At 46.3% G+C, this 21,941-nt stretch overlaps 1 protein-coding gene across 2 annotated transcripts in view; it reads left to right on the top strand.

Annotated features, from left to right (window-relative positions):
- The window catches only part of LOC140391590 (dTDP-D-glucose 4,6-dehydratase-like), a 126,434-nt gene that overhangs the window by 68,597 nt on the left and 35,896 nt on the right, over positions 1-21,941 (top strand). For both annotated transcript variants that reach the window (XM_072476233.1, XM_072476234.1), the window contains exons 7-9: positions 660-719; positions 11,846-11,889; positions 17,065-17,230. In XM_072476233.1, the coding sequence (XP_072332334.1) occupies positions 660-719; positions 11,846-11,889; positions 17,065-17,230 (270 nt within the window). The remainder of the gene's footprint in view (positions 1-659; positions 720-11,845; positions 11,890-17,064; positions 17,231-21,941) is intronic.

Below are 21,941 nucleotides of genomic sequence, written 5' to 3'. Positions count from 1 at the left end.
GCTATCTTTTATCTTCACTCAAGCAATCCCATCTCTGATCAAAATCCACTTTTAAATACAGTTAGCCAACCCAGGAATATTGCTGTAAAGAGATGTCTTGGATAAACCGCTTTGAGAGAGAGATCCTCGGGAACCAACTTGTAGATTCTTGCCTGTGTCAAACTTACTGTTTAACCTCCCAGCATTTGCAAAAAGCTGCTTGTCTGTTCACATCCCCAATCTAAACTGAACTGAAACTCAACACATGACTGCTTCAGTCCCTGGCTCCTCCAATTAACTACATCATCTTACTGAAGCCAAGCACAATGTTTCTAATATCTACCCCTCCAGGTAACCTTCTTTATATTATCAAAATTCCATTAGCCCAACTTCAATTAAATAATTGTTGAAGTGAATGATGATTTCAATTTTACAATGCTTTAAATGCACTTCTGTAGCCAAGAAGCCTGACTGTCTTTCAGTCTACTAATTCTAAAAACATTCCTGCAGCAGTCACATACTCAACCCTTACAGCACCAAATACATATAATACAATATATCTGAAATTCCAACATTCGTATATAAACTATATAAAATACATGTTGTGCTTGTTTAGTCTATGCATGAATTTCCATGATTTCTTTGTTTTAATTTTTCTTTCTAAACTATATTTTCTTTAGTTCCCAGTCGTTGTAACAAGAAGTAGTAATGCTTATGGACCTCATCAATACCCAGAAAAAGTAAGTACCTTTGGTTCTGTTATTCTTCGACCTAATAAGAAACTAACATAAATAAAAGAAAAATACTGCACATGCTGGAAATCTGAAATAGAAGCAGAAAGTGCTGGAAAAACTTATCAGTATTGGCAGCATCTGAGGAGAGAGAAACCAAGTTAACATTTTGAATCCAACATGACTCTTCTCCAGAACCTGCTGAGATTTCCCAGCACTTTCTGTTTTGATTTAAAGATCTAATCATTGCTTACCTGCTTTCTGTGACAGCTAACCCCAAAATAATACAGACCATTGAAAATACTTTGGGCAGGGTGAGGCGGCCCATCTCAGCTCGTTGACCAAATGTTTTGACACGTATAGTAAGAAGTCTTACAACACCAGGTTAAAGTCCAACAGGTTTGTTTCAAACACTAGCTTTCGGAGCACTGCTCCGAATCACTGGTGAATCAGGGAAGGAGCAGTGCTCCGAAAGCTAGTGTTTGAAACAAACCTGTTGGACTTTAAACTGGTGTTGTAAGACTTCTTACTGTGCTCACCCCAGTCCAACGCTGGCATCTCCACATCTTGACAAGTATGATATTAGTTACAATGAGTGTTAACATTACTGGACAGGTGAATCAAACTAGCAGTTGGCTGTAAGCACAAAAATAGAACTGAAATTAGGTGGATACAGCTTACATTTGTATTTTTTAATAAGCAGGACAATCCTACCCAGCCAATTACCACCCCACAAGTCTACTCTTGACTATCAATTAAGTGATGGAATGTGCCATCGACAATGTAATCACGCAGCACTTACTCAGCAATAACCACCTCACTAACGCTCAGTTTTTCCTCTGCCAGGGCAACTCAGCTCCTGACCTCATTACAGCTTTGGTTCATACATGGACATAAGAGCTGAATTCAAGAGATGAGCTAAAAGTGACTACTTTTGACATTAAGGCACCATTTGACCAAGTGTGATATCAAGGAGACCTAGTAAAACTGGAGTCAATGGGAATTGGGGGGAAAAGCTCGCCACTGGTTGAAGTAATACCTAGCACAAAGGAAGATGGTTGTGGTTGTGGAAGGACAATTATCTCAGTCCCAGGACATTGCTGGAGGTGTTCCTCAGGGTCGTGTCCTAGGCCCAACCATCTTCAGTTGCTTCATCAATGACATTTCCTCCTCAGGTCAGATGTGAGAATGTTCACTAATGATTGCATAATGTTCAGAACAATTTGCAACGACTCAGATTCTGAAGCAGTCCGTGTCCTTATGCAGCAAGACCCAGCCAATTTTCAAGCTTGGGCTGATAAGTGGCAAGGAACATTCATGCTACACAAGTGGCAGGCAATGCCCATCTCCACCAACAGAGAAGCTACCTATCTCAGCTTGACATTCAGTAGCATTACCATTGCTGAATCCTCCACTATCAACATTCAGGGATTACCATTGACCAGGAGTGAACTAAACCAGCCATTTAAATACTGTGGCTACAAGAGCAGGTTAGAGACTGGGAATTCTGCAGTGAGTACCTCACCTCCCGACATCTCTCTTTCTCTCTCCCCCCGCCCCCACCACCACCACCACGATCACCACAAGCCTGTCCACCATCCACAAGTCAGGAGTGGAATGGAATATTCACCACCTGCCCGGAGGAGTGCAACTCCAACAACGCTCAAGAAGCTCGAAACCATCCAGAGCAAAGCAGCCCACTTGATTGGTACCACCTGAAACATTCACTCCTCTCACCACTGATGCGCAGCAGCATATGCAACATACACTACATCAACTCGCCAAACTCCTTTCACAGCACCTTCCAAACTTATGACCACCTAGAAGGACATGGGCTGTAAAATGCATGGTGTCGTAACAGGAACTCCAGGCGACCATCAGCGGATAACAGTAAGGCAGTTTATTTAGAGGCAACAACTATTTACAGAAAGTATAAAGGAACATTACAATACCAGCCATCGACTCCCAATTCTTCTCCGAGTCTGTATCTGTCCTGCAGGTTTTAAAGGCCCCCAGCCTGCTGGAATCGCAGGCGCTTTGCCCTAATAGGCAGGGCATCACGTGGCACCCGAGGTTTGCCTAGGCCTTGGTCCGGGAGGTCACGTGACCCCGAGGTGAACATGTTTTACAAAGCTTGCAATGATGCTTACAGGGTGGCCAGGTTCAGAAGGAATCTACCATAATAGTTAATCATCCCGAAAAAGGACTTCAACTTTGTAATGTTTTTTCGGGCGAAGCTTCTCTGATGGCTTTTCAATTCTCCACCACGTGAACACTTTCGCATTGGCCATGTCGCCCAAATAGGTCACCTTGTTGGCCTGGAATGTACACTTTTCCTTTTTGAAGCGCACGCACATAATCTAAATCAATGGCAACTTTGGGCAGTCCCTGCAACAAATGTTCCACGGTACATTGGAAAATTACGAACGCGACAATATCCCGAATGGTAAATGAATGTACTCATACAAGCCTTTGTGCAGGTTGATGGTAACGTATTCTCGGGATGCCTCATCTAACTCCAATTGCAAGTAAGCATGGCTCATGTCCAGCCTGGTGAACGTCAAACCCCAGCGAGTTTAGCATACAGGTCATCAATCCTATGTATGAGGTATCAATCCAATTTGGCCGCATGATTGACAGACTTGTTAGTTTAGAATCCCTACAAATTCGGACCATCTTGCCAGCTTGAGGACAAGTACGATGTGTGCAGCCCACTCTGTGAATATTACTGATGTAATGATGGCCAGGTCTTTAAGGCGCTGAAGCTCTGAATGAGGGACCGGTCTGGCCCTATAAAATCTTGGTGTGGCTTCAGGGTCTACATATATTTTGGCTTGGAACACCTTTATATTCCCCAGTTCGTCCTTGAAGACCTCAGAATACCTTTGGATAACTTTGGACAGATCACCCTCAACTGGTTTGAATATTTCCATCCAATTCAATTTTATATGTTGGAACAAGTCACACCCCATTAAGCTTGGACCCTGTCTACTTACAACGACAAGAGAGAGCCGGGCCAACTGCCGCTTGTATGCTACCAGAGCCACCGTGGACCCATTGCTTTTTAGCACCTCTCCTGTATAAGTGGCTAATTGGGCCGCAGTGTGCTTCAACCTCAAAGGCTGGACCCCATCTTGCAAATAATGATAAACTTGTTTGCATTTAATGGTTGATGAAGTCCTGGTGTCTACTTCCATCTTTAAAGGGCATCTGTTGACAATAGTATTTTGGTTATTGGAACCCACGTCAATGTGGTTCAACATTAACACGTTCCGCTCAGTTGACTGGTATTCCTCCATATTCTGAACAGCTGCCAATTTTTTTCCCTTCCTGGGCCATGCTGGCTCTGCTTGTCTCTGCATCTATTCCTCAAGTTACCTCTTTTACTTCAAAAACACTTGGCCTCACGGAACCTGCACCTGTCTGGGTCGTGGCTTCCCCCACAAAAAAAACATTTGTTGAAACTTGCCGTCTCATCAAGGCGGTGGCTCCTTCCCCAGTTCCCTACGTGGGCGAATAACTCCCCATAAGAACTAGGAGCAGGAGTAGGCCATCTGGTCCTTCGAGCCTGCTCTGCCATTCAATAAATCATTGCTTTGTGGACTCAGCTCCATTTTCCCGCCCGAACACCATAACCTTTTATTCCTTTATTCTTCAAAAAACTATCTATCTTTATCTTGAAAACATTTAATGAAGGAGCCTCAAATGCTTCACTGGGCAGAGAATTCCATAGATTCACAACCCTTTGGGTGAAGAGGTTCCTCCTGAGCTCAGTCCTAAATCTACTTCCCCTTAGAGGGTAACTAATTCCACAAGATCATTTAATGATTTGGAATCAGGAGCCTCAGGATAGGTCAAGCTTCTTATCACACTGTAGGAGTGGGTGCCACAGGCCCGAGCAAAATAATGTTTTGCCTTTCATCACCTGCAATGCCGTTTGCTGCACATATTGCACCCAATCCTCCATATCTGCATTGAAGGGCTCAGGTTTACCATAAAGCGGCATGAGGGTGTTCCTTCTGCCGGCCACTGGAAATAACTAGGAACCGTGCTTGGAAAAACCACCGTGCCCATCCCACAATCAGGTCCTCTACCTCGTCGCCAATGTAGTAGCAGGAACTCCAGACGGCCATCAGCAGATAACAGCAACAGACAGTTCATTTGGAGGCAAAAACTATTTACAGAAAGTATAAAGAAGCATTACGGTACCAGCCAGAAACTCCAACTCTTCTCCTAGTCTGGATCTGTTCTGCAGATTTTAAAGGCATCACATGGCCTCCCAAGAGTTGCCTAGGCCTCGGTCAGGGAGGCCACTTGATCCCTGATGTTCGCCGCAACACATGGGAACAGCATCACCTTCAAGTACCTCTCTAAGCGATACATCATTCTGACTTGGAACTATATCACTGTTCCTTCACTATTGCTGGGACTTTCTTCCTAACAGCAGGGTGGATGTACCTACACCATATGCATTGCAGTATTTCAAGAAGGCAGTTCACCACCACCACCTTGGCAATTAGGTTTGCACAGCAGTTTCTGGCTAGCCAATGAAGCCCATTTTCAGTGAAAGCATTTAAAAAAGCACCTTTCAATCTTATGGCGAGTAGCTCGCCGCCTGACTCCCCTCCCAAAGCGTGCCCATCATCTACTTTTTTTTTTTTTATAAATATTTTATTGAAAATTTTTGGTCAACCAACACAGTACATTGTGCATCCTTTACACAATATTATAACAACACAAGTAACAATGACCTATTTTATAAACAAAAAATGAATAAATAATAAATAACAAAAATGAAAACTAACCCTAATTGGCAACTGCCTTATCACAAGTAACACTCTCCAAAAATATAATTTAACAGTCCAATATATAATTATCTGTCGCAACGACCTATACATATTATACAGTATATATTAACAACCCTGAGAGTCCTTCTGGTTCCTCCTCCCCTCCCCCCCGCCCCCGATCCTGGGCTGCTGCTGCTGCCTTCTTTTTTCCATTCCATCTATCTTTCTATGAGGTATTCGACGAACGGTTGCCACCGCCTGGTGAACCCTTGAGCCGACCCCCTTAGAACGAACTTAATCCGCTCTAGCTTTATAAACCCTGCCATGTCATTTATCCAGGTCTCCACCCCCGGGGGCTTGGCTTCTTTCCACATTAACAATATCCTGCGCCGGGCTACTAGGGACGCAAAGGCCAAAACATCGGCCTCTCTCGCCTCCTGCACTCCCGGCTCTTGTGCAACCCCAAATATAGCCAACCCCCAGCTTGGTTCGACCCGGACCCCCACTACTTTTGAAAGCACCTTTGTCACCCCCATCCAAAACCCCTGTAGTGCCGGGCGTGACCAAAACATATGGGTATGATTCGCTGGGCTTCTCGAGCACCTCGCACACCTATCTTCCACCCCCAAAAAGTTACTGAGACGTGCTCCAGTCATATGCGCCCTGTGTAATACCTTAAACTGAATCAGGCTTAGCCTGGCACACGAGGACGACGAGTTTACCCTGCTTAGGGCATCTGCCCACAGCCCCTCCTCGATCTCCTCCCCCAGCTCTTCTTCCCATTTCCCTTTTAGTTCATCTACCATAGTCTCCCCTTCGTCCCTCATTTCCCTATATATATCTGACACCTTACCATCCCCCACCCATGTCTTTGAGATCACTCTGTCCTGCACCTCTTCTGTCGGGAGCTGCGGGAATTCCCTCACCTGTTGCCTCGCGAAAGCCCTCAGTTGCATATACCCGAATGTATTCCCTTGGGGCAACCCATATTTCTCGGTCAGCGCTCCCAGACTCGCGAACTTCCCATCCACAAACAGATCTTTCAGTTGCGTTATTCCTGCTCTTTGCCACATTCCATATCCTCCATCCATTCCCCCCGGGGCAAACCTATGGTTGTTTCTTATCGGGGACCCCCCCAAGGCTCCAGTCTTTCCCCTATGCCGTCTCCACTGTCCCCAAATCTTCAGTGTAGCCACCACCACCGGGCTTGTGGTGTAGTTCCTCAGTGAGAACGGCAATGGGGCTGTCACCATAGCCTGTAGGCTAGTCCCCCTACAGGACGCCCTCTCTAATCTCTTCCACGCCGCTCCCTCCTCCTCTCCCATCCACTTACTCACCATTGAAATATTAGCGGCCCAATAATACTCACTTAGGGGTAGTGCCAGCCACCCCCTATCCCTGCTACGCTGTAAGAATCCCTTCCTCACTCTCGGGGTCTTCCCGGCCCACACAAAACCCATGATGCTCTTTTCAATCCTTTTAAAAAAAGCCTTCGTGAACACCACCGGGAGGCACTGAAACACAAAGAGGAATCTCGGGAGGACCACCATCTTAACCGCCTGCACCCTCCCTGCCAGTGACAGGGATACCATATCCCATCTCTTGAAATCCTCCTCCATTTGTTCCACCAACCGCGTTAAATTTAACCTATGCAATGTGCCCAATTCTTGGCTATCTGGATCCCCAGGTAACAAAAGTCCCTTGTTACCTTCCTCAACGGTAGGTCCTCTATTTCTCTACTCTGCTCCCCTGGATGCACCACAAACAACTCACTTTTCCCCATGTTCAATTTATACCCTGAAAAATCCCCAAACTCCCCAAGTATCCGCATTATTTCTGGCATCCCCTCCGCCGGGTCTGCCACGTATAGTAGCAAATCGTCCGCATACAAAGATACCCGGTGTTCTTCTCCTCCTCTAAGTACTCCCCTCCACTTCTTGGAACCCCTCAACGCTATCGCCAGGGGCTCAATCGCCAGTGCAAACAATAATGGGGACAGAGGGCATCCCTGCCTTGTCCCTCTATGGAGCCGAAAATATGCAGATCCCCGTCCATTCGTGACCACGCTCGCCATCGGGGCCCTATACAACAGCTGCACCCATCTAACATACCCCTCTCCAAAACCAAATCTCCTCAACACCTCCCACAAATAATCCCACTCCACTCTATCAAATGCTTTCTCGGCATCCATCGCCACTACTATCTCCGTTTCCCCCTCTGGTGGGGCCATCATCATTACCCCTAACAGCCTCCGTATATTCGTGTTCAGCTGTCTCCCCTTCACAAACCCAGTTTGGTCCTCGTGGACCACCCCCGGGACACATTCCTCTATTCTCATTGCCATTACCTTGGCCAGAATCTTGGCATCTACATTTAGGAGGGAAATAGGTCTATAGGACCCGCATTGTAGCGGGTCCTTTTCCTTCTTTAAGAGAAGCGATATCGTTGCTTCAGACATAGTCGGGGGCAGTTGTCCCCTTTCCTTTGCCTCATTAAAGGTCCTCGTCAATACCGGGGCGAGCAAGTCCACATATTTTCTATAGAATTCGACTGGGAATCCATCCGGTCCCGGGGCCTTTCTCGCCTGCATGCTCCTAATTCCTTTCACCACTTCTTCTACCTCGATCTGTGCTCCCAGTCCCACCCTTTCCTGCTCTTCCACCTTGGGAAATTCCAGCCAATCCAAGAAGCCCATCATTCTCTCCCTCCCATCCGGGGGTTGAGCTTCATATAATTTTTTATAAAATGTCTTGAACACTCCATTCACTCTCTCCGCTCCCCGCTCCATCTCTCCTTCCTCATCCCTCACTCCCCCTATTTCCCTCGCTGCTCCCCTTTTCCTCAATTGGTGTGCCAGCAACCTGCTCGCCTTCTCCCCATATTCGTACTGTACACCCTGTGCCTTCCTCCATTGTGCCTCTGCAGTGCCCGTAGTCAGCAAGTCAAATTCTACATGTAGCCTTTGCCTTTCCCTGTACAGTCCCTCCTCCGGTGCTTCCGCATATTGTCTGTCCACCCTCAAAAGTTCTTGCAGCAACCGCTCCCGTTCCTTACTCTCCTGCTTCCCTTTATGTGCCCTTATTGATATCAGCTCCCCTCTAACCACCGCCTTCAACGCCTCCCAGACCACTCCCACCTGGACCTCCCCATTATCATTGAGTTCCAAGTACTTTTCAATGCACCCCCTCACCCTTAGACACACACCCTCATCTGCCATTAGTCCCATGTCCATTCTCCAGGGTGGGCGCCCTCCTGTTTCCTCCCCTATCTCCAAGTCTACCCAGTGTGGGGCGTGATCCGAAATGGGTATAGCCGTATACTCCGTTCCCCTCACCTTCGGGATCAACGCCCTTCCCAGCACAAAAAAGTCTATTCGCAAGTAGACTTTATGGACATAGGAGAAAAACGAGAACTCCTTACTCCTAGGTCTGCTAAATCTCCACGGGTCTACACCTCCCATCTGCTCCATAAAATCTTTAAGTACCTTGGCTGCTGCCGGCCTCCTTCCCGTCCTGGACTTCGACCTATCCAGCCCTGGGCCAACACCGTATTAAAATCTCCCCCCATTATCAGCTTTCCCATCTCTAGGTCCGGAATGCGTCCTAGCATCCGCCTCATAAAATTGGCATCATCCCAGTTCGGGGCATATACGTTTACCAAAACCACCGTCTCCCCCTGTAGTTTGCCACTCACCATCACGTATCTGCCCCCGTTATCCGCCACTATAGTCTTTGCCTCGAACATTACCCGCTTCCCCACTAATATAGCCACCCCCCTGTTTTTCGCATCTAGCCCCGAATGGAACACCTGCCCCACCCATCCTTTGCGTAGCCTAACCTGGTCTATCAGTTTCAGGTGCGTTTCCTGTAACATAACCACATCTGCCTTAAGTTTCTTAAGGTGTGCGAGTACCCGTGCCCTCTTTATCGGCCCGTTCAGCCCTCTCACGTTCCACGTGATCAGCCGGGTTGGGGGGCTTCCTACCACCCCCCCCCCCGCCCCCCCTTGTCGATTAGCCATCCCCTTTTTCCAGCTCCTCACCCGGTTCCCACGTAGCTGTATCTCCCCCAGGCGGTGCCCCCCGCCCATCCCCACCCATACCAGCTCCCCCCCTCTCCCCAGCAGCAGCAACCCAGTAATTCCCCCCCCCCCCCCCGCTAGATCCCCCGCTCGCGTGTGCCCATCATCTACAAGGCACACATCATGAGTGTAATAGAATACTCTCCACTTGCCTGGATGAGTGCAGCTCCAACAACACTCGAGAAGCTCAACACCATCCAAGACAAAACAGCCATCTTGATTACTACCCCTTCAACAAACATGCAATCCCTTCTCCACCAACGAACAGTGGCAGTCATGTGTACCATCCACAAGATGCACTGTAGGCCCTCGCCAAGGTTCCTTCGGCAGCACCTTCCAAGCCCACGACTATTACCATCAGGATGGACAAGAACAGCAGATATCAGGGACCCTATCACCTGGAGGTTCCCCTCCAAGTCATTCACCACCCGACTTGGAAATATAATCACTGTTCCTTCACTGTCGTGGGTCAAAATCCTTGAACTCCCTCTCTAACATCACTGTGGGTGCACCTACACCTCAGGGACTGCAACAGTTCAAGAAGGCAGTTCACCAACACCTTCTGAAAAGCAACTGGGAATAAGCATTAAATGCTGGCTTAAGCAGTGATGCCCACATCCCATAATTTTTTTAAAAAATGTCACAAAATATCCCAAGGTTTCAGACCCAAGTAAAGGTGGAAGGAAATTAAGGAAGGTGACAAAGAGATTTAGTACGTACAGGGAGATGCGCACAATATGGAGCTGGATGGCTGGAAGTTTTGTAGTCAACATTTGAATGGAAGGGAGAGCGCAATAAAGCAGAGTTGAAACCATGTACATGTGTATTTAAAAACAATGATTATAAGGTAGCAATCTACTTTTTATAAACCACATAACTTTGTCAAGTTTGTTATTCTCTACTTCTCTTTGTGTTAATTATTCAGAAAATAATTGCAACTACACCGTCCAACATGATCGAGAAGATATCTATAAGACATGGGAGCAGAATTAGGCCATTCGGTCCATCGTGTCTGCGCCACAATTCAATCACAGCTGATATGTTTCTCAGCCCATTTTCCTGCCTTCTTCCCATAACCCCTGATCCCCTTATTAATCAAGAAGCTATCTATTTCTGTCTTATAGACACTCAGTGATTTGGCCTTCACAGCCTTCTGTGGTAATGCGTTCCACAGATTCACTACCCTCTGGCTGAAGAAATTCCTCCTCATCTCTGTTTTAAAGGATCGTCCTTTAGTCTGAGGGTGTGCCCTCGCTTCTAGTTTCTCTACTAGTGGTAACATCCTCTCCACGTTCACACAATCTAGACCTCTCAGTATTCTGTAAGTTTCAATGAGACTCCCTTCATCCTTCTAAACTCGAGTACAGACCCAGGTTATCTAGATGATTTTAGAGCAGCTTGGCATCAACTCTTACGATTTATAACAGTTGGGATCCTTATTTGCTCAATGTTAGTGTCCTGTTGTGGGGATCATTTAAATATCACTTGTGCTTTCGCAGCACATTTATTACGTTATTGAAATTTCAAAAATGAATCCTTTATCCTGTTTTTTCTAAAACAATCCAAATGATCTTTAATTATTTTGTGTAGAAAATAAAGACCTATTTGGATCATTGGTGCATTTCCTTTTAAAATCTGTTTTAAAACAATTGATCGAAATGTAGATGAGGAAATTAGATTTTTCTGTAATCTAATACCTTGTGGATTTTGTACTTTATGAGCTGACTTTTGATGTTTGCTAAAATCTCCATTTGTAATGATAAAACATCTGTGAAAATCTATCAATATAAATTAAAATATGGTAAATTTACAAATGGGCGGCACAGTAGCACTGTTGCTTCACAGCGCCAGAGTCCCAGGTTCGATTCCCTGCTGGGTCACTGTCTGAACGGAGTCTGCAGGTTCTCCCCGTGTCTGCGTGGGTTTCCTCCAGGTGCTCCGGTTTCCTCCCACAAATCCCGAAAGACGTGCTGTTAGGTAATTTGGACATTCTGAATTCTCCCTCTGTGTATCTGCACCGGCACCAGAATGTGGCGACTATTAGATTTTCCAAGTAACTTCATTGCAGTGTTAATGTATGCCTACTTGTGACAATCATAAAGATTATTATTATTAATCTGACAAATTTGCTAATGCACCAGACTTCAAATGTATGCATTTATAGTCATATATAGTTGTTTTTAAAAAGTACTGTAAGGTGTGTTTGTGATAGATCAGCGGTTCTTTCGAATTTTTTAATGTAATCCCGTTGCTTTACATTTTTTTTAGGTTATTCCGAAATTCATAGCCTTATTGCAACGTAACCGGAAATGGTAAGTGGCTTTATGGAAATTGAAGTTCTATCAGAGTTTACATTTGTGGCCTGTTGGATGGGCCACAAATATGGGTTTAAGAAAATTCCTCCTGAATTTGCCAAAAGAAAATTTGTGTTGATTAGTGCAGGTTTTCCCAAACCTTTCCAGGCACCAAACCCTTTTGACCTCCCATTCTTATTATATTGAAGAATTAACCACAAAACAGGATTATTATTGTGCAACAGGTACAAACGTGCAAAAACAAACTTAAAAGCTGTTTCTATGTCTTATATGTATATATTATAATAAAAATGTTGTTATTCAGCAAATGTTTCCATCTTACCTTCGTTTGCTCACAAATTTATTTAAAACTGGCAGTGCTGCTGGAGAGCTAGATTCTCATTTCAGACGTGCCTGTGCTCACACACACCCTCTTTTCTTTCTCTCTCTCTCACACACAACTTCCCCCTCGCTCTCACACACATTAACCCTCTCTCACACACACTCATCACCCATACACTCGCAATCCTTCTCCCCACATACTCACCCCCCTCGCCCGTGCACACCCCCCCCCCATACATACATACACACACTCCCCTGAACACACAAACATCTCTCTCGGGGTCCCGGCCCCTCCAACCTCTCCTGATTCCCCACCGACCTGGCCTCCCGTAGACCCCTGTAGGCCCTCTCAGCTCCCGCGGCTCCAGCCTCTCACTTGCCTGTGCATTTAAATTTAAGTATTTCTAGCATGTCCAATCATAATCAGTTTCTCAGTTCATTACAAAGACAAAGGAACAAAGAAAATTACAGCACAGGAACAGGCCCTTCGGCCCTCCCATCCTGCGCCGATCCAGATCCTTTATCTAAACCTGTCGCCTGCTTTCCAAGGATCTACTTCCCTCTGTTCCCCGCCCGTTCATATATCTGTCTAGATGCATCTTGAATGATGCTATCGTGCCCGCCTCTACCACCTTCGCTGGCAAAGCGTTCCAGGCACCCACCACCCTCTGCATAAAAAACTTTCCACGCACATCTCCCTTAAACTTTCCCCCTCTCACCTTGAAATCGTGACCCCTTGTAATTGAGGCCCCCACTCTTGGAAAAGGTTTGTTGCTATCCACCCTGTCCATACCTCTCATAATTTTGTAGCCCTCAATCAGGTCGCTCCTCAACCTCTTTCTTTCCAACGAAAACAATCCTAATCTACTCAACCTTTCTTCATAGCTAGCACCCTCCATACCAGGTAACATCCTGGTGAACCTCCTCTGCACCCTCTCTAAAGCATCCACATCCTTCTGGTAATGTGACGACCAGAACTGCACGCTGTATTCCAAATGTGGCCTAACAAAAGTCCTATACAACTGTAACATGACCTGCCGACTCTTGTACTCAATACCCCGTCCGATGAAGGCAAGCATGCTGTATGCCTTCTTGACCACTCTATCGACCTGTGTTGCCACCTTCAGGGTACAATGGACCTGAACTCCCAGATCTCTCTGTACATCAATTTTCCCCAGGACTCTTCCATTGACCGTATAGTCCACTCTTGAATTATATCTTCCAAAATGCATCACCTCGCATTTGCCTAGATTGAACTCCATCTGCCATTTCTTTGCCCAACTCTCCAATCTATCTATATTTTGCTGTATTCTCTGACAGTCCTCCTCGCTATCTGCAACTCCACCAATCTTAGTATCATCTGCAAACTTGCTAATCAGACCACCTGTACCTTCGTCCAGATCATTTTTGTAGATCACAAACAACAGTGGACCGAGCACGGATCCCTGTGGAACACCACTAGTCACCTTTCTCCATTTTGAGACACTCCCTTCCACCACTACTCTCTGTCTCCTGTTGCCCAGCCAGTTCTTTATCCATCTAGCTAGTACACCCTGAACCCCATACGACTTCACTTTTTCCATCAACCTGCCATGGGAAACTTTATCAAACGCCTTACTGAAGTCCATGTATATGACATCTACAGCCCTTCCCTCATCAATTAACTTTGTCACTTCCTCAAAGAATTCTATTAGGTTTGTAAGACAGGACCTTCCCTGCACAAAACCATGCTGCCTATCACTGATAGTCTATTTTCTTCCAAATGTGAATAGATCCTATCCCTCAGTATCTTCTCCAACAGTTTGCCTACCACTGACGTCAAGCTCACACGTCTATAATTCCCTGGATTATCCCTGCTACCCTTCTTAAACAAAGGGACAACATTAGCAATTCTCCAGTCCTGCGTGACCTCACCCGTGCTCAAGGATGCTGCAAAGATATCTTAAGGCCCCAGCTATTTCGTCCCTCGCTTCCCTCAGTAACCTGGGATAGATCCCATCCGGACCTGGGGACTTGTCCACCTTAATGCTTTTTAGAATACCCAAAACTTCCCCCTTCCTTATGCCGACTTGACCTAGAGTATTTAGACATCCATCCCTAGCCTCAACATCCGTCATGTCCCTCTCCTTGGTGAATACCGATGCAAAGTACTCATTAAGAAACTCACCCATTTCCTCTGACTCCATGCATAAATTCCCTCTTTTGTCTTTGAGTGGGCCAGTCCTTTCTCTAGTTACCCTCTTGCTCCTTATTGGCTGACTAGTGCACCTATCAGTAGCCAACAAAATGAAGCAACTGTCTTTGAATAATCAAGCTGGAAGGACAGCTTTTTAGAAAATTTAAAGGGGCTAGACTGTTGCGGGAACCCCTGGAGGAGTCCCACAGAACCAGTTTGGGAAACTAGTGTTTTGAAAAGTGCATCTTTTGTGCGTGTTCTCAGACTTTTGTGTCTTCTGCCCGATGGAAGAGGTTGGAAGAGAGAATAACCCGGATGGGAGGGATCTTTGATTATTTGCTTGCTTTCCTAAGGCAGCGGGAGGTGTAGACAGAGTTAATGGGTGGAATACGGGTTTGCATGATGGACTGGGCTGTGTTCACGACTCTCTGTAGTTTACAGTCTCGGGCCGAGCAGTTGTCATACCAAGCTGTGATGCAGCTCGACAGGATGCTTTCTATGGTGCATCTGTAAAAATTGTTAAGAATCAATGTGGACATGCCGAATTTCCTTAGTTTCCTGAGGAAGTATAGGTACTGTTGTGCTTTCTTGATTGGAGCATCGGAACATCGACGTGGGTGGACCACGACAGATTGTTGGTGACGTGTACATCTAGGAATTTGAAGCTGTCAATCATCTCCACCTCGGCACCACTGATGGATACAGGGGTGTGTACGACACTTCACTTCCTGAAGTCAATGAACAGCTCCTTGGTTTTGTTGACATTGAGGGAGAGATTGTTGTTGTTGCACCACTCCACTAGGTTCTCTCTCCCTCCTGTACTCTGACTCATTGTTGTTTGAGATCGACCCATTACGGTTGTGACATCAGCAAACTTGTAGATGGAGTTGGAGCCAAATTTTGCCACACAGTTGTGTGTGTATAAGGAGTGTAGTAGGGGAATACGTACGCTGCCTTGTAGGGCCCCAGTATTGAGGACTATCGTGGAGGATGTTCTGTTGTTTATCCTGACTGATTGTGGTCTATGGGTCAGGAGGTGGAGGAACCAGTTGCAGAGGGAGGAGCCAAGTCTTAGGTTTTGGAGTTTTGATATGTGTTTGGCTGGGATTATGGTGTTGAAGGCAGAGCTGTAGTCAATGAATAGGAGTCTGACGTAGGAGTTATTATTGTCGAGATGCTCCTAACCCCCACTCTGTTTGGCAGTTTCTTCTCCATGCTCATGACCTTTTCCTTCTCTGCAGATGTGGAAGGAATGGAAGTGAAGACACAAACACATTGTGCCCTGATCAGGGAACTTCTTTGAGCTGACTATACTGCCCTAGTCACCCACACAGAAACCCAGCTACAAAGATTCATGGACTGTCTCTCCGGTGCCACTTGACAATAAACATCAAGAAAACCATGGTCATGGGTCAAAGTGTTAAATCTCCACCCCGATTACATTAAATAAAATCCCAATAGAAGGTGTCAGCAAATACTGCTTCTTTGACTCCACAGAGACAGACAAGATGTCCCTTGATGTAGAGTTTGATATACACATAGGGAAAACAGCTACCACTTTTGACCCTTTGTGAAACGCGCACAGAATAACCAAGCTGATTTGTTTATAGGGCTATGTTCTCAGCACCAATTTGTATGGGTGTGAAGCATCGATGACTTGCAGCTACCAGGAAACAAAGATCAATAATTTCCATATTCACTATCAGTGGTACATTCTAAGTATATCCTGGCAGGACATATCACAAATGTGGCAGTCCTCTCAAAGTCAGAGCTGGCAAGTGTGTTGGCACTAATCAAACAAAGATGGCTTCAGTGGATCAGGCATATCCACAGGAAGATAATCAGATACGCAGGGGCTTCTGTATGATGAGGTAGCCGGTGCCAGGCGACTGATGGAGAACCGAAGGCTGCACTTCAAGGATGCTTGCAAGCATGACATGAAGGCCCCAAACATTCACTGTCACACCTCAGAGTCATTGGCTGGTGAAAGAGGGAATAGTGAACCCTCTTGTGGGTTGGTGTGCACTATTACAACAACCAGTGGCCACAGCAGCTTGGCAACATGCACCAGTGCCAAAAACAACAAGTCGCAATGTAATTTGGCAGCTTCGTTTGCAGCACTGGCAGAAACTCCCTCTCAATGATTGGTCATTCACAAAGGTGCACCAAATGAAGGCACCCCACCAAAATGGATTCCATCATCTCTCATAGATGGAAGGATGGTAACAAATTTGTGGTGGGGAGGGGCTGCTTATGTGTGTCTGGTGCTGTGTGTTCAAAAATAGTTTGGGAAACTCTTGTCTTGAGGGTACAGATTTGGTAAGAACGTGAGATAACGAAGTGTTTTCAAATATACTATGAATGAATGAGGGTTTAAAAGTCTTAAGGAACATTTCTAAAAAGATACAGATGCTCAATTTTATTCTAAACCCCTGCATCAGCCCATATTTTCAAATAAATTGATTTGAAAATGCCCATTTTCAAGTCTTAATACTAGTTGTGGCATGCAAATATTTATATAAGGTTCATGCACTTGTGGTTTGGCATTCTAACATTATTCTATAAGCCAGAAAATTGCAAAATCCCAAAATGTCTTGGTCCCAAGATTTACAGTGTATTCAAAGTATCATTCTAATTTAGAATTAACTTCATTTTATTTATTTCTATCCTGTTAGCTGCATTCATGGAACGGGAGTTCAAGCACGTCATTTTCTCTATGCTACAGATGTCGCCGAGGCTTTTCTCACAATTCTTGAGAAAGGTGAACCTGGTGAGATCTACAATGTCGGCACAAACTTTGAGATGTCTGTCATTCAACTTGCAAAGGAGTTAGTTCATCTGGTAGGTGAAGTTCAGACAGAATATCACGTTGCATTTCTCAAGTGACTTTTTTCGCTTTTGTCTCTTTTAGTAACCAATACCTCATGCTGATTGAGATGGGGCAGGCGATCTATTGTCCGGTTCTTGAACGTCAACCTAATCTGGCACGAGTGAAGTAGTATAGGAAGTTTAGTACGACATAAACTTGCTTCCAGTGATATGCACCTTGTCGATCATTGGCTATGCATTCCCACCTACTTCACTGGGAAAGAGGCTGCAGATGTTAGCCGCAATTTGCGCTCAGAACCTGGGACTCCTGAAGTGTCAGTACCCAAACATGTCGAGAGAGTTGATTCTCTACCTATAGACCCTGTGACCTTGATTTTCATGCAATCATGGAGACTCTGTGGCATATCCAAAATGGTGCAGGAAACCCGAATCTGGAAATCTCCTGCCCCATTTCCAACAATAAGGGAATGAGGCAGGAACTCCAGAGGACCGTTTGAACTCAGTGCTGAATTCAAGCAGATCCCATTTTCGCTGGAGGAGTAGTATTTGTTACAAATTTTTAGAGTATATATAAATTTTTGTAAAGAGCGGATAAGGACTGTGGAACTGTCAAGTTATTTAAATGGCCTGTCCTTTAAACAATGGGGCGGATGGGGAACATTTGTCCTGTGTGAGTTGAAAAATATCCTTGCAGTTTCAATAACCATAAGCTCTATCCTTATAGCATTATAGTAATATATATTTAGAACTACTTTATTTAATCTCAGCATTACTCCTGAGATCTTCCCATGGTGGATACTGGAGGGTTGGCATGGAGTGTGTAAGGGAAAGGGGCGATGGATGGGGGAGTGGGTGGGCATGAGTTGGCATAGTTGCTATGTATGGCCATGGAAGTAGGTGGTAGTGGTTCATAAGTTGGCATAGGGACTGTAAGTGGCCATGGTAGTGATTGGGGACTTATGAGTTGCCACTAAGTGAGGCCTTGAGGGCGGGTGGATACATGAGTTGGGGATTGGGTAAGGAGTTTTGAGGGATGAGGCCTAGAGGGCCTAATGTTTCAGAAAACAACTAGGATGGAGCTCCAGAGAAGTAAGGTGATCTTTTTAACCAGCCCACCTCAGCCCCATCTCCAATCTGCTTCCAGGGATTACGGACTTGACGGTTTTTCCCCCCCTCCAACGTCCTCCCAGAACGATGATCCCACAATTTGAGGCACTTTTTCGCAAGGCAGTTACGGTTAGTTGGGTGGCACGGTAGCACACTGGTTATCACTGTTGCTTCACAGAGGCAGCATCCGGGTTCGATTCCCGGCTTTCGTCACTGTCTGTGCGGAGTCTGCACGTTCTCCCCATATCTACGTGGGTTTCTTCCGAGTGCTCTGGTTTCCTCCCACACGGAGTGTGACAACTAGGGATTTTCACAAACTCGTTACATTGTTAACGAAAGCCTACTTGTGACACTAATACAGATTATTATTATTGGGAGATTTCCCAATTATTGTGAGACACCCACCTCAGGAGCAAAGATCCATGCCTGTGTCGTGGTCTTCTGTTCCCCCCAGCTGGATGTCTGCCTTCATCTCCCCTTGCAAGGGCATGTGGCTGTGGAGAAGGTACATGCTATTGATGTTGCTCCTGCTCTTGCTGGAGCTGGAGGCAGTGATGTGTCTTCTGCTCTTGCCCCTCAGCAGAGGTGGAAGGTGGAACTGCGTAAGTTGCTCCTGTTGCTCTTTTTAGCCTTAGTTTATTAGCTCTGATTACATCACCTTTGCTCACGAGTCGCCAGGTATCTTTCTGATACCGCCACGTGGTTCAAGTTCAAGTTATGATTAATAAGTCAGCACACCGCTTAGTAAGATTGAAATCAACGGTCATTTATTATATACAACAAGCAATGTTTATACAATAATCCTACTATCTATATGATAAACCTATCACTACTGGCCAATACTTAGCTTTAGGAAGGGCCCACCAGGTCAGGGAAACGAATGGCTTATCGAATCGGATCTGGCCCGCGGGATTCCAAAGGCTGATACAGGTCGATGGCTAGGAGTCTTTATCGGATAGCGATCGCTGGATTCAAACTTACAGTTGCCGGTTGATGTTCTTGCGAAGGTCTCGAGCAGGCGAAGAAGGGAGAGAGAGAGCGATCTGAACTTGGCCCCTCACTTTATAGGGCCCAGAGGCTTCCCGCCTTTCGGGGCGGCCCTTGACCCTGAGCCCCAAGTGATTGGACTTGTTCCCAATCACTGGGTTCGATACGTCCAATTGCGAGGCGATTCCCCGATCGGGGGGTGGTCGTTCACCTGCCTTTGTTTCGGCCACTGCAGGCGCCGACAGGTCTGGCCCGGTATTCAATTGCTAATATGTTGCAATTGTTCCCGGGGATAGCCGATTAAACTGCAGATGTCTGGGTTGATGGACTGCTAATAGTCCTGAGTATAAATGCAGATGTCTGGGTTGATGGGCTGTTAATAGTCCTGAGTATCGATCTGGGCCGACTTCCCCAGAGCCGAATATGATATTCTGCCTGCAGCTGTCCGTTTGTGTCTTGTTACCTGCTTTTCCCATCAGCCTTTCCGGTTAGCCATTTTAAATCGGGTTTTGGCCAAATTAATCGGGAAGCAGCCATTTTACTTGGCTACACTCCCATGTTGTGATGAAGGCTGACAGCAAATTAAGATGAATGAAATACCCAACAAGTGACATGCCTTTCAAAACGTTGACACTCACCTGTCAAGTAGTGAGAGAAGCGCTTTGACTCTCAGTGTACACTCAGTGCTCTTCAGTGTCGCCTCTTCAGTGTAACAAGTCAAAACATTCCCCTTTTTTAAAATGTATTTTATTACAAACATATATCAAAACAGGTTACAGCGAAGAAACACCCCGGGAAACATGCTTCCCAACCATCAACTATACAGTCTGTACAGAGCTTTCCTCCTTTTCACCCACCCCCCGCAACGAACAGCCCCTCAAACACGGTCACAAACATCCCCCACCTTTCCTCAAATCCCCCTGCTGAGCCCCTTAACTAATACTTCTCTAATCGCAGGAAGACGTACAGGTCACCCAACCAAGCCGCTACCCCTGGTGTCGATGTCAACTGCCACTCCAGCAAAATTCGCCGCCATGCAATCAGAGAAGCGAAGGCCAAGACATTGGCGTTCCTCCTCTCCATGAGCTCCGGCTTCTCTGAAACCCCAAATATCGCCACAAAAGGGTCCGGTTCCACCTCCTCGTCCTGGCTAAGACCGCGAACACTCCCGCCCAAAATCTTCCCAATTCTTCGCAACCCCAAAACATGTGCACGTATTCGTTGGCCCCGCCCACACCTCTCACACTCATCTGCTACCCCCTGAAAGAACCAACTCATTTTCGCCCGAGTCATATGCACCCTGTGCACCACCTTGAACTGTATCAGGCTCATCCTTGCACATGAGGAAGTCCCGTTTACCCTACGCAGTGCCTTACTCCATGCTCCCCAGTTGATCTCCCCTCCCAACTCTCCTTCCCATTTCTCCTTGATCTTCACCACCCGCTTGCCTCCCTGCTACCTCAGCCACTTGTATATAGCCGCAATTCTTCCCTCCCCTTCCACATCCGGAAGCAGCAGTCGCGCCGGCAGGGTGTATTCCGGCAATCTAGGGAACCCCCTTCAGATCTTTTGCGCAAAGTCCCTAACCTGCAGATACCTGAGCTCACTCCCCCTTGGCAGCTCTACTCTCTCCCTTAGCTCCTCCAGACTGGCGAACCCTTCCTCCAAATACAGATCCCTCACCTTGACCAGCCCCACTTCCCACCACCTCCTGTATACACTATCCATCCCCCCGGCTCAAACGCATGAGCGGTGTTAGCACCGATATCCCTTCCACCCTAAAATGCCTCCTCAACTGATTCCATATCTTCACTGTGGACTGCACCACCGGGCTCCTTGAATACCTACTCGGAGCCATTGGCAATGCTGCCAAACATAGCTCTCAAACTAGACCCCTTACTAAGATTCCTCCTCCATCCTAACCCACTCTACCCCTTCTCCTTCCCACCACCGCCGCACCTTGTCCACATTCGCCGCCCAATAATAATGAAGCAAGTTCGGCCCCCCCTGCTGCCTCTGCCTCTGTAGCAGGGACCTCCCCATCCTCGGCACCTTCCCTGCCCATACAAAGTCGGAAATGATAAGTCAAAACATTTCCAGCTTGTCCGTTTTACTGAAGGAGCTCTTTCCACTGTTCACTCATGTTGGTGACCCTGGTGAAGTGCAGACATGGCGTAGATGCCATGTGTTGCTGGGAAAATAGAACTTCAGGGTTAAAAATGTCTTTCTTGCCTTTAAAATCAACACAATTGCTTTTTCCAGATGGTTTCCCCATAGGTCTTGCAATCTGCCGCAGGGAAAGCCGGAAGAGGCTTTTCCTAGTTCCCCCACCCTACGTGCACCAGAATCCACTTCCATCTGGCTGGTAAAATGATGCCCGTTATTGGAAAGCAGATGTGTGATATTTTTTAATTCTAATCTAAATTGGAATGATAAATGATGTGTCAAAAAGGCCTCCCGTCTGGACAGGTACCCATTTCCATGGATAGAAAAACTAAAAGGTATGTTAGCTGAAGGTCATTCTTTTTCCAGGCTCGACATGAGCTTCGCCTATCTCCAGCTAGAGTTGGACGCCGATTCCAGGCACTACATAACTATTAATACCCACAGGGGCCTCTACGCATACACA

The sequence above is a fragment of the Scyliorhinus torazame genome, chromosome 15, assembly GCF_047496885.1.
Source record: "Scyliorhinus torazame isolate Kashiwa2021f chromosome 15, sScyTor2.1, whole genome shotgun sequence".
In the NCBI taxonomy this organism is placed as follows: domain Eukaryota; kingdom Metazoa; phylum Chordata; class Chondrichthyes; order Carcharhiniformes; family Scyliorhinidae; genus Scyliorhinus; species Scyliorhinus torazame.
The sequence above is the reverse complement of the archived record's forward strand: the minus strand, read 5'-3'. Positions and strand labels throughout refer to the sequence as shown.